The 13,765-nt window shown below is 38.4% G+C and overlaps 1 protein-coding gene across 3 annotated transcripts in view; it reads right to left on the minus strand.

The window, feature by feature from the left end:
* SLC36A4 (solute carrier family 36 member 4) overlaps positions 1-13,765 on the minus strand; it is a 105,897-nt gene that overhangs the window by 74,906 nt on the left and 17,226 nt on the right. For 2 of the 3 annotated variants that reach the window (XM_061991194.1, XM_061991175.1), the window contains 2 exons: positions 11,290-11,517; positions 9,972-10,070 (listed from right to left, as the gene is read on the minus strand). In XM_061991194.1, the coding sequence (XP_061847178.1) occupies positions 9,972-10,070; positions 11,290-11,517 (327 nt within the window). The remainder of the gene's footprint in view (positions 1-9,971; positions 10,071-11,289; positions 11,518-13,765) is intronic. The other variant, XM_061991184.1, reaches the window with a different exon arrangement.

The raw sequence follows: 13,765 nt of genomic DNA on the forward strand, positions 1-13,765 counted from the left end.
TGCATCAATTCAGTATCTCACACTAAACCTTCATTGTTGCTTTACACTTGTTCAACCACTTCTGCTACAACAGGCTGTATCATTACTCTAGTCCACTACCTCCCTTACTCTTCAGACCTATAACCTATTCCCACATGTACAAACACTGCACAACCTAGTGATGGGAAATATTATGGTTAGGGAAAACTTTGCGGAATAATTTTCTCTTCCAAGCAAGGTCACTGGGGGCAGAATATGCTGGAGGTGAGAAAACTGTGAGATCCATGAGATAAGTTTCAGAGTTTTGAAAATATTTTTTATACCTTTTTTTAATGGGTCTTTTTCCTGCTTCTGATTTTCACACTCTGCTTCCTTTATGCTTATTCTCCCCCAGCTCACACTAGTCCCCCTGTTATAGCCCTAAACACCTATGAAATCAGGTATTTTGGATAAAATGGATCCTTTTCATAATTCCTCAGTTTCCATCATTTTTCTCTCCTTAACAGGATAAATTTTCCACCTTTTTCTGTCACTTGTTTCACAGAGATCTTCCATTGTGTTTAGGAAGTGGCACAAGTCACTACTGTTATGTTCCTTGAAACTTAACACTTGGTTCCTTCAGTAACTATCAACCTTTGGTTTCTTAATTTACAAAACAAGCCTAATCCATTTTCCTTCCATCCACCAAATAAACTCAGAAGTACCCATAATTTACTGGCAAAGAAGTATAAAAAAATCTTTGAAGTAACTTGATGTTATGGCTTTTTGTGGAGCCATTACTGGTAATGGGGAAGAGGCTGTAAAGATGGCCCATGTAAGAAGTTGCAAAAAACACTCCCCAGCTCTGAGTCAGACCCACTTCTGGGGCTGAGCCAATTAGACACCTCCACGATCACTTCTTAAGAAGAAGAAGCCAGAAGAGAAGAGAGAAGCAACCATGTGGACCTCAAGGTCAGCGAGGGAAGAGAGGAGGAGGTGTGCTGGAGCAGACACTCCCCTGCATCCTGTGCAGAGGAGTGGTGAAGCAAAGACTTGTTTGAACTTTGTAAAAGATCTCATGCCAGGGGCAGTGACTATGCCCAGAGGAGGGAGGCTATGTCCCATGTGAGGGACCTTATATCAGCAGAAGCCACAGCTGCTGGGAACAACCCACACCAGAGAAGTTCATTGAGGACTCTGTCCCGGGGGAGGGACCCCCGTATCAGAACAGGGGAAGAATGCCAAGAGTCATCCTCATCTGAGAAGACAGATGTGTTAGAGCCCATCTGTGAGAGACTGACCACATCCCCCACTCCCTGCCCCCCTGAGCTGATGAGGCGGGAGGAGGTAGAGATATCAGGAACAGTGAGCTGGGCTGGGGAAGAAAGGAGGGGTGGGGGAGGGAGATCTTAAAGTGCTGGTTGTAATTTTCTCATCCTGCTCTCTTTTTGCTTTTGTTCTGTTCTATTTCTTATAGGCAGTAGAATAAACTTTCCTACTTTCCTCTCTAAGTCGAGTACTGGAGTCTGTTTTGCCCGGAACTGTAATTGTCAGTGAGCCCTCCCTGCCCTTGTCTCAATCCACAACAACCTTGGTTATCTTTTTTAACTCCCATTTCACTGGGGCCTCTGCCAGCCTAACAAGGGTGGGGGATGCATGGGGGGCAGTGAGCAAGAGACTGTCATGGTGCTTCATTGCTGGCCGGGCAAAACCACAACACCCGTCTAATCTACAATTATCCATTATGCACAATATCTTCCCTTCATTTCATTTCAAGCTGTGTGAATTAGGTATAAACATACCTCAGTAACACAAGTCTCCTCATTCCTTGCCTTGAAAATCCTGCAACACTCAGTCTTTCTACAACTAAACTGCAGGGAATTGTCTAATTCTAATCAGAAATCTCAATTACACTTTACCAAAAAAACCTCCAGGACAATTTGGCCTGCAGATAATCAGATAAATTGTGATCTGTCACAGTCACTAAAAACTACTCTTATAATGGGTAACTTAATGGTAGACACGCTTAATATTTAAATATAGCCAGTCATCTTTCCCCTTTTTGGGAAATACCACTAACATGGCAATAATGAAGCAAAATTCCATTTCTCACATTTTTAAAATAACTATTTCAGGTAAAAGAAACAGGTATATAGATGTTTTCATTCGTTTAAGTTACAGACAACTTCCGATTTTTCTTAAATTAAAAGCAGTATATTTATCAACACCTACTCTGGAAAAAAAAATCCATCTATAATCACATCCTATTGCAACAAAACAAAGCTCAGTTCATTCAGAGCAAAAAACCTGAGGAAGCAGTTACAGAACGTATTTCAAGTACGTAAACACACATTCTGCCGCTTAACCCGCAAAGACAGAGACTGAACCCTCAGTAACCCAATGCAGTCCAGACCTGGCCCATTCTTACAAGTCTGCAGAGGTTACCAGCAGATTCATTTGGTCAGTGAAAGGTGGATCTAGAAATCTACAGCATACTGGGGAATTGTCTGCAGAAAAAGTATGGCTTCTCCAAGTAAATAACGATGATAACATATGTCTAATATATCTCTATTACACTCCTACGTTTTGCTTCCTTGTCCTTGTCTCTCTTCTTTCACTGTATAGAAAAAGTCTTCCACAATATTTTGAGCAATAAACTTTTATTCTAGCACTTTTAAATATATTTTTAAAGCTCACTCTCCTAAGGAAGACAGAGAACATCACTGTTTTGTCTAGGTGCCCCTGCTCTGGCAGGGGGGTTGAATTAAATAATCTTTCAAGGTCCATTCGAACCCTTAAAATTCTCTACAATGCAATAAACAATCTAATTTTCCTTAACAGATCCCTCATGATTGCAAATAAAAGTACGGCTACCATTACACAAGGAAAGATGCAAGACAAATAGTGAATGTACACTATTTTTTCTAGTAAATGGTTTATATACAACAAATAAATCCAGAATCCAAGTTCTTGTTACAGAATGCTACCTCCTGAAATCTGCTGAGTGATTCCAATCACTCCAAAAAACAACCTTCTCAGATCCCAGCTGAGTAGCTTCCTATCTGTTTCACCAGGAAAATTAATTACTCATATCCACAAAAGAAAAAAACAATCTATTGCTCAATTCTGATGGCTTTGATTTAACAATGCTTGAAAGAATTATACAAACGCTACTTAGCTTGCCATCTGAACCTGGCATTTTGTCCAAAGGTTCTTTTTGCTTTTTTTACATTTTATGCTTAAGGGATTATTTATCACTCCATGATGACACATATTTAATCTTTAGCTTGCTCTGAAATTTAACAGAAGCTATGTAAGTTTGTGCCATGTCTTATCTGACTTCATTTGAGAAAGAAATCTAAAGTATCTCCCTACAATGCCAACTGAAAACTAAAAAGTAGCATCTTAATTGTCAGTAATATTTTTAAATATTTCTCCTGTCAAAATCATGGAAGTGTTACGTGCTTTGCTGTCCTCTACATTAGTCCAGAAAAAATTACACGGCAACAGAAAATTACGTCCCTAATTAACCAGAAAGTTCCAGACTCTTTAGTTTTACTCCCCTCCCCAGACCAGCTGCATTCAGAACTGTAGCCCACAGGCTACATAACGCTATATTCTAACATGTTCTATGACATACACTACTCTTAAAATGTCTACAAGATAAGTGATACAGAAAATACAAGCTAGAAATACAACAAGTGTTGCTGGGGAATATATTTCACTGCAATAATATGTAAAGTTATAGTAAGTGATCAAGTATTTCTGGACTCTTTCATGACTAAGAAATTAAGTTTCCCAAAGCTGCAGTGCCACTTAAACCTTTATGCCAGCCAAGGATCAGATCTACATCAAATTTAAATCACCTTAAAATAAGTGATAATGATCACGAGTTTCTCACTCTCTGCAGGAGCCAAATAACTTAAGAACTGTAATCTGTTTCAATGCAAATGGTTTAAAAAAAAAGTCTTCCCAAAAGACCTTTGTCTTTTATCCAAAATGCTCTTCCACCCATACATTGCTTTAGCTTCTAGAGTGACATGGGACAAAGCATACATCTGTTGTGGCCAAAAACGCCAATGGTATCCTGGGATACATCAAGAAGAGTGTAGCCAGTAGGTCAAGGGAAGTTCTGCTCCCTCTCTATCCTGCCCTGGTGAGGCCTCATCTGGAGTCCTGTGTCCAGTTCTGGGCTCCTCAGCTCAAGAGGGACAGGGAAGTGCTGGAGAGAGTCCAGCGCAGGGCCACCAAGATGATCAGGGGTATGCAAACAGATTCTCAAGTTTGCGACCTGATCTAGGTGGACCTGTTTTGGCAGGGGGTTGGACTAGATGATCTCTAAAGATTCCTTCCAATCCCTAACATTCTATGATTATATGATCTATTGCAAGGTACTGCATGGAGCTGAACAAACTCTATGGCTGCAGAAGTGGAAAAATAAATTACGATGTCCATCAAGGATTCATGAGTATCCTACAAAGTTTTAAAAGTCTAATTACAGAAATGTCTCTATCCTGAGATAACACAGAAAGCAGTCACATACAGTCCTGGCCAGAGACAGTTGGTCCTAACCAACAGGACCCCAACATCGAAACCCTAGCAACACAAAGGGGTTTGCAATTCACATCTCACATTTTGACACAACTGTCGTCTAAAAAAAACCATAATCATCCTCTTTCAAAAAAAAAAATCAATCCATCCAAAATAGAATTGTATCTGCTTTTCTTAGAAAAAGAGAAAGTTTTATACACTTACATTTGACAGCACAGCACCTTGACAGCTAAACTACTCATCTCTTTTTCTATGAAGCACACAAACAACTCAAGGACAAGTTGAAGAATACACAACACATCATGCCCTACTATGATCTTCTTTCAGATGCCTTCACCATTACAACATTTTTCCTTTCTACTTCCCCAATTTCCTTTAGGATTTTTTTCCCACTGTTCTCGACAAACTAATATGATTTTTAAGCCACTATGTTTATTAGGGATACACTACTGATGCTTGCAGAGTTGTTCAATAGTGGAGAATGAGAGCTTTCAGGCCCAGGAGAACACATATTCCTAATAATTTTTGGTTTGGACACTTGGGTGTCCAAATGCAAAAACATCCTCTTAGAACTCACCTTTTATATTTTGATGATAAAAGCCTTTGCATCATCTCAAAAGAACACTAATGAAATTGGTACCCCCCAATCTAAAGATGCTCCAAGCAAATTTAGATGATGCCATGTTACCCATTAAATGGCTGTTTCTGACAAATCTAGTCTGGCCTAAAAGACAATGGAAGAGTGCCATTGGGTTTTGTTATTTTTTTTAAAGGATAATAAGAATCTGGCAAAAGAATTTTTGACAATGAGAGGCTTTTATCTCAAAGCCACAGGCCTAACTAGCTCATCTGCATCACTTTCAAAATCCATATAACAACATTTAAAAATTATAATCCACTTAGTTTTCTCTTTTTTTAAACCTCCTGAAATTGGTTAGCTGCTGCCTAATGTGATTTCAGAGTATCTCTTTTAGTACACAAATACCACCCTACCTCCTGCTGTGAAGCCGTGATATCCAAGTTCTAAAGCAGTTTGAATAGATATCTCCAAGTAATAGGCTAAAATATCAAAGGCTTTATTTTCCAAACCTGAAATTAATGTTGGAAAGTAACATTTTCTCTTCACTAGGCTAATCAGCCTATAGCACTCACAGGGAAAAAAACCCATACTCAACTGAATGAACTGTACTTAGCATACTTCTATGTAATAGAGAAAAAAAATATTTCTCTTTAAACATTATGAATCTATATCATCCTTCTTCCCCCTAAAGCTTATATTAAAATATCACTTCCACATTTGGATTTGGTGGCCCAACAGAGCCCACTACTCAAAAAGGTCCACTGAGGGCTGAATATGCATTTTCTCCATCTCCTAATCAATGTATTATGGCCTTCTAAACCAAAATCTTTACTTTAATAACTAAAAAAGCCCAAGTTTCTTAAACGGTCTGTTCTATTCAGTTAGACTACTGCATTTCTGTTGCTACTACTGTTCCACAAACTGAACTGATGCCACCAGTCAACACAATTTTCATATGGTCATCCTAATGATCCTAAAATGTTAACTTAAAAGTGTTGAAATCCCAAACCAGCTCTCAACACTATGACTGATAACAACTAGACTGACAGTACTGAGCTCTCAGTTGCTGTTTGCTAACTCAATATTAAGGGATCACTGGGTACCCCTGCTGCCAACTCCTCCTGTTAGCGCACAGTGATGACTACCACCCAGCTGCCAAGACATTCACAATTTGCAGCAGGTACCTTATACTAATCAGCAATGACCCCATTTTTACAGACAAACAAAGAGCGAAGAAATAAAGAGTACAAGCAACAGACTGTGGCACATTTTAATGCTGTTACAAGTATCACTCAGAGTTTAGCATGCATTAACATTAATCAGCCCTTTGACAGCACTAACCTTATTTCTGCTGTTGTAGTTATAGCAACAACTTAACAACTTGCCTAGACTTCAGCAAAAAGACAAAATTGTTCAAAACCGCCATCAGAGTTTAGATTGATCTCAAAGGCAAGCATGAACAGTTCCATTCATCATATTAATATCATCAATTCATTATGTTAATTATTATTTTAATAAAAATATCTCAAAACACTGGCTGATGTAATGTTTAACCAGCTCTTAGTACTACACAAGTACTAGTTTCTAGGCACTGCCTTAGTTTACTTGAGATTCTATATTTCAGTTATAAATAGGCCATCCTTCCTCCTTTGAACTATTACAGACACAAATCAGTAAAATCAAGGTTCTTAAAAGTCTATTTATATAAGGATTGACTACAGCCAAGGAAACAATATTCCAAACTAATTCCATACTGCTGCTTTTCTTATTACACGGACACAGCTAATCAGTCCTAAACCAATGAGAGACTTCAACCAAAACCCATGCTCATGCACTTACATCTAAAAGAGAAATACACTTTCTCCAGATCAAGAAAATCCTACAAGGAATCTGCTGAATCACTGCACCTCCCTGAATCACATTCCCCGCAGCAAACAGGACTTTAGAGTCTTCTGTTTAATTAGTCTCACTAATTTTAATAATTATGAAGAACTACAGTCATATTTCAAGTGATGACAAGTGCTAAACTAAAAGAGGAAAAAAAATCAATATATAAAAACATTTTTGGAACAATAGGAAGAAAAAAAAAATCAGTGCTACATTATTTTCTCTACAGTCAAATGTTTGGTTCAAAGCAACCAGAAAAATAGCTGTTACCATACCGAACATGGCATCACGAACTGCCAGTTCTTTTCTGTCCACATTAACCACTCCTTGTTACCAAACCACAAAATTAATCATCTCTGAAAATAAATCCTTCTGACTGCTATGGCAAAGGTGTATGGTTTTGTACTAGGCCTTTTAAATCATTTATTCCTCAATTCAAATTGTTGATCATTAAATATTCCTAGTAGGAAAAACTATTTTAAGCAGACCAATGGTGGCAGAGAAATCACACCAAGTGCACTTTTCCTCGTCACGGGTTTGTGTGGAGCCACTTGTTTGGTTTTGTTTGGTAACAGGGGATGAAGCTGCAGTGCTGTTCCCAGTAAGCAGTTCTCAGAACATTCCCTGGCTCTGAAGTGGACCCACCTCTGGTCCAGCTGGGCCTATCTGGCGCTTCTGCCATCATTATTTATGGGGGAAAATCTGCAGCTAGAAGAGGAGGTGGAGGAGTGGTACAAGATGGAGGTGACCATGTGGACCTCACAGTCAGAGAAGGAGGAAGGAAGGAGGAGTGCCAGTCTGAAGATCCCTTGCAGCCCATGGTGAGAACACAGGCTGTGCCCCTGCAACCCATGGAGGGCAATGGCAGGACCAAGTGCCACCAGCAGCTCCAGGTGAGTGCACCTGGATGGGCAGGAGACTGTGTGAGGAGGCAGACATGGCGCAGGCTGTGCTGGAGAGTCTGTGCACCGCAGACACACACACAGGAGGCAGAGAGGAGCTGCAGCTCTTGGAATGAACGCATGTCAGAGCCGCCCATGCAGGGCTTCCTGGTGTGGGAGGGACCCTGTGCTGGAGTTGTCCATTTCCCTTGAGGTGAGACAAGTGTCAGGAGCCATCAGGAATAGACTGACTGAAACCTCCACTCCCTATCCCCCTGAGCCACTCACAGGGGAAAGAGGTGAAGACACCGGGCTCTGAGCCCAAGAAGAGAGGAGGGGTGGGGGGAAGGTAGTCTTAAAGGGCTGCTTGTGATCTTCATCATCATACCACTCTGGTGTTTTCTGTTTGTTATGTTTTGTGGTTTTGGTTGGTGGTGGATTAAATCAATTTTGGTTTCTTCCCCATGTTGAGTAGTCTTGTGTGTTTCGCCTGAGACTGTAAGAGGAAACTGAGCCCTCTTGTCCTTCGGGGGTTTCACAGGCCCTTGGTACTTACGGCTGATCATGGTCCTTTGTTCCTAGATGGGCCTTAACTGTGTCACCTCTCTTGTTAGATTCTGCTTAAGATGACTTAACCAGCCCAGCAGAGTCTAAATTTAGTTTTCTGTCCCTGTTCTTAACATTCAATAACTGAGCTATGTATCAGACCTGCAATTTACTCACATGCACAGGCTGTCCCAGGAAAGGCCATGTAACTTAAGAGCAACAAGCTTAGCATAGCCAAATCTGCTTGATTCCCCACACATGGGCTCTCTGCCCAAGATCTGTAGGCATGAAACAATCCTAGACAAACAGCTGGTTTCCTATGGCAAACTTTCAGATGATAAAAGGAAAGATGTCCAGTTACACCAAGATATACAGTAGCAAACCCTCTGCATCAGTCAGTTCACAGTTCAAGAAAAAGTCAAGACCAGTTTGAGAAACAGAGATTCACAGTCACTAAATTCACATATCCCATATGTGAAAATATACTTTTGTAACATAACAGGAGATAAAAGTTCTTCCTATTCAGCTCTTCTGGCAGTGATAATATGGCAGCAGGCTGAAATATTCTGGTTTAATGCAGTGCTGACAGTACCAGAAAAAAAAGATATTTGAAAACTCTCCTGTGTTATGTCAAAGACAATGATTTCAGATTAATTGCATGCTAGTTTTTTTTTTATTTTAAGCATACAGTAACACTTGCTAAATTATGTAATTATATTAGTGACAGATAAAGTGTATACTGTAGTTTCTCAAAAGTTTAAAGACATTATGACCTACCATTCCCTGAAGCTTCTTTGACTATTTTTAAAAATATGCTATGTGGAACAAAACTATCATGCAAAACTTGCTAGTGTGAGATGCAATCAGAAAGCCCTTAGAAACAGTAACAAGTGAATAAGAGATTAAAAAAGATCCACTTTTACAAGCCCAATTTTTTGACTGATAAATCTATTTAACTGACCTCTTTCAGAAAACAATGAGGAATTGAGGTTCATTGTCAGAAAGCCATGCATCAAAAAATATTCTGAAATTTCTATCCTTTTTCTTATCTCCATCTCTGTCAAGTCACATCTATAGGCAAGTTTGAAGCAGGAAGAATAATATGTATCAAAGAAATCACTTTGTCCTCTGCCATCTCAAAGGAAAAGGAGGATGCTGAATACATTTCTATTTTTAAGCACTCCACCTAAAACTGAGCTGCTGAATCATTATAATTACAGTATCATTATATTGTTAGCTGAGTATTAAATTGTTATATAGCATATTATGATACTAGTTATTATTACACTATTGTCTCAATCTATTTGGAACTAAAGACATTCTTGTAATTCAGGAAGGTTCTAAGTGTCCAAGTAGCAATCAAAAGTTTTCACCAAATTCGCCTTTGATGAGGATGTTATGTCCTCAATTTTTGCTTTATTTGACAAGGTAAGTTAACCCTTTCCATATCAACATGGGAGATTAGGGCTTTAACAAAACTAAATTAATAACAACAAGAGTAAAACTGCCTGTATCTCATTGCCTAGCAGAGACTTAGGTACTTTAAAGAGTCAGTAAAAAGCACTTACCACACCAATTCCTTCAAAAGCAAATATTGCAGTCCCAAAAAATAGTGGGTATTTCTTCCAGCCAACCACAGGAGGCAATTTTAGAGGATCTACTATGTCCTGAAGGAAACAAAGCAAATGAGTGCTATGTAAAGCATATTGGCTGCTCCTACAATTTTAACCAATGCATTATGCTATAGGAAAGAAAACTCAGAACATGATGACAGTGCTGTATGCATTGCTATCTACAGTCCCTGGTTTTCCTCCCAAACTTAGTCTTTTATGCACATTTACAGTCACCTGTAAACGTGTACACCCACTCACACACAGCCACTTGCAGATATATTTTTTCCAGCATCATATTACCAACACGAGAAATTTTTACATTTAAAGTATCACACTGGTGTATACATGTAAGCACTAATTGAAAAAAGGGGAAAGCTCACATCTGCAAACTTAGGCTATTCTCAGAGTATTGCATTTTCTAATCTGCTTTCATACTGCACAAGTATTCTTCAAAACCACAAGGGACAGTAAAAGAAAATCTTTTTAATGAAAGTTGAGTTCCTGCAGAACAATTAATTGTTCTCTATCACTGAATTCCTGCAAAACAATTAATTACAATCTCCCCTAATCTTTTCTATGTAACTTCTCCTGCCTCTTTGCCCAGACAATACCTCTCACTGGATTTTCTTCCTTCCTCCCCATTCTCCACTTCCCACTCAATTCACACACACTCATGTGAAAGCTTTCTCAAACAACAGGGACACACATCACTTATCTACATCATATGTGCAACAGTGTCTATCACTCATCACTTTTCAAAAATGGTAAGAGAGAGAAATGTAGAGGTATTCTACATATGATTTTTTTTCAGCCAGTTTAATTTATTCCACTATGAAATGTCTCCAAATATGAAGAAAAGCAGCAACCCAGAAAGCACCGCAACTATTCAACTTCTAAGGAGATGGAAGTCAGCAGTATGTATTCTTAAAGGCTAAGTGTTAGATTTTTCCTGACTGTACTGGAGAAATACTAGAAATAAACATTGCTGTTGAAACTATTCTTCTGTGGTCAGTCTTTTTGTTGCATTCTTTTTATTATCTTAAATGCAGCAATAATACCCTTTCTTTCAAAAGTACTGTAAAAGTCTGTGTTTAAAGCATGCCTCAAGTAATAAGGCACATTCTTAAATTAAGATGCCTCAATTAAATACAGGATAATTCTGCCTCTCAGAAATTGTCAGTCAGTAAATATATCTACCATATGCCAACTGCTACATGCAACAAATACAACTTGTCACACTGAAAAAGAAGATACTGCACTTTTTTATACTCACTCTAACAATGTACTGGTAAATGATCACCAGGCTGACAGCCATAGACAGATTGGCAAGGAATGAAAGCAAGGACAGCCTCTTAAGGTCACGAATAAAGACTAGGAGGATCATGAATGGCAGGAAACATAGCATGTATATTCGTAAATCAGTACTCTTTTTCTCAGAAGAGCTGCTGGTGGCACTGACATTTACTGAAGCAGTCTTGTTTTCCAAGAATCCTTCATGGACCTGTCGAAAAAACAAAAAAACACATGTTAAACAGTAGTAGCATTGAGAATAGGGTCACATCACTCATTTTCTATAAGGAAGTTTGTCCCTCTGCTTTACCTGTTGAGTGTCAGGTGTTTGGGGATCCCTGCACTCTCAGTGGAGAGAGGAAAACAGCACTTCTTAGCAAGCACTCCTTAAGACAAATGATGAAATCAGGATCTGAGAGTGTCTTTATACCACCACTGACTAAAGAAGAAACCCCCATGAGTAGTTTAGATCAGTTTCCTTTCAGCAAAGGAAAGTTTGGTAAAATGAATGCAATCTAGGTCTAAATATTGAGAGTTTGGATTTTCCTAAAGAGAGTAAGGGGATCAAATGACCAACTGCTATTGTATCTGAGTTCAGTGACTAACAATCTTACGACGGAGTTTGGCATTATTCACAACTCCCATTGGTTCTTTTGCAAAAATCTTAATGTGGCTACAACTGCCAGAATTTGTTTTGTGCAAGTATATTCTGTGCTATGGGCACACTATAATCAAAATATCAAGAGCTGGTGAGTTTCTGCTTGCTGCTAAATGACAATAGTTCTAATCCATTTGTTTTAAATCCTATCATGCCCTTTCCCAAGGAGTGTATCCTTCCCTTTTGCCTTCCATTGCATTTGCCATTTAACAAATCAACACACGGCTGTGCTTAAACTGTTCGTGCTGCAGGAAGCCTTTGCCTTGATGACTACAAAAAGATATCTAGGCAGTAGGGGAAAAACTCCTAAATAAGTGTCTGATTTCTAAGTGTTAGACAACCACTATAGCCACAGTCTCAAAACTTACTATAGAGTTGAAGTCAGAGGAAGAGCGTATAACTCTGCAAACCCAGGGAGTGTACAAGCATAGACATTCTTGAATATTATTATTCTTATCACACAGTTCACAGGCATGGTCCCAAGACTTATTCAAGATTTATTTCAATATGATTTTTTATTTAAAATGTCAGTTATTATCTGTGCAAGTGAAATAATAAGATCATAGATACTGCCTCAAAAATCCAAACACTTTAAGCTGTTACAATAAAAGCGGCGAGTATTACCATTACAATGTAAGTTTTTATGTAGCCACAGCAGTCCTAAGCAAGCTTGAAAATTACCAGTAATTAATGGCATCTTTTTTATTTTATAGGTCACAGAAACTCAGGGCTATTAATTTTTTACTATAAGGAAGAGAACAAAGTAGAGAAAATAGGACAGGCTGGAGATATAGTAGGCAACCAAGGGATCATTAGCACTATGAGACTTTTGTGGGGTAGAAGGAGTTAATTGATAATATAAAACTAAGCGTATGTAAACCAAGTCATGTAAACTGTCAAGTTTACCAAAACTCAGACTTCATAAGTCTAGGAGAAACAAAAAAGATCACACAGTTAATTTTACTTCTTTTCTCTAACAGAAAGCACTACACAGATTTTTTTTCATTATGAAAAAGGGAAAGATAAAAGATACAATTCTGTAACCACAAGTTTTCCAGACATCTCACTTTAAATGACAAGAGAAGACACTAGTCATTACAGAACACTAATGGTTTTCATCCTTGCAAGAATCTTAAGTGTCACATTAAACATCTGTTTGTTTTTGTTAGGATAACTTTTAGAAAGCTATGGAGAATTAAACACATTTAGAACTGAATTCCAGTGAATTCACACAGCTACAGTATCTCCACTTTGCCAAGCAATATGTCAAACACTTAACAGAATTACTTCCCTAATGCCACAAGAAGTAAAGATCTCTGTAGTTTCCTGCTTTTCCACCCTACTTAAAATAGAAATTAAGAACAAGCCCCATAACAACAGCCACGTGTGTTTACTTGCTCACATGCACTCACAGGTAGCCAGAGCTGTTCTGCACACAAGGACACCTAAGAGGGTATTCTAAGAATTACAGTGTGATTTATGCATGTAAGTCTTGTTAAAAACCTCACTTACAATAAATCTTTAACCTAGTGTGCCTTCAATTTAGATGTCTGCAAGACAGATGATCTATTTTTGAAAAGTTATTTATTTGTAAAAAAATGACTTCAGAGATGATACAGTCCAGGTTATAAAACACATTTTTAAGACACCACAGTATAAACCAGCTTCCATTCAAATCATTTCAAGCATTCAACTACTTCCAGACTTTAAGACAAAGACATTCTATTTTTATACACAAACTCAAGAAAAAAGTTCCTAAAATCAGAACTATTTTCTTTTTTTCTGTTAATATCACCAATTT

This window comes from Colius striatus, chromosome 1, assembly GCF_028858725.1.
Source record: "Colius striatus isolate bColStr4 chromosome 1, bColStr4.1.hap1, whole genome shotgun sequence".
Classification (NCBI taxonomy): Eukaryota; Metazoa; Chordata; class Aves; order Coliiformes; family Coliidae; genus Colius; species Colius striatus.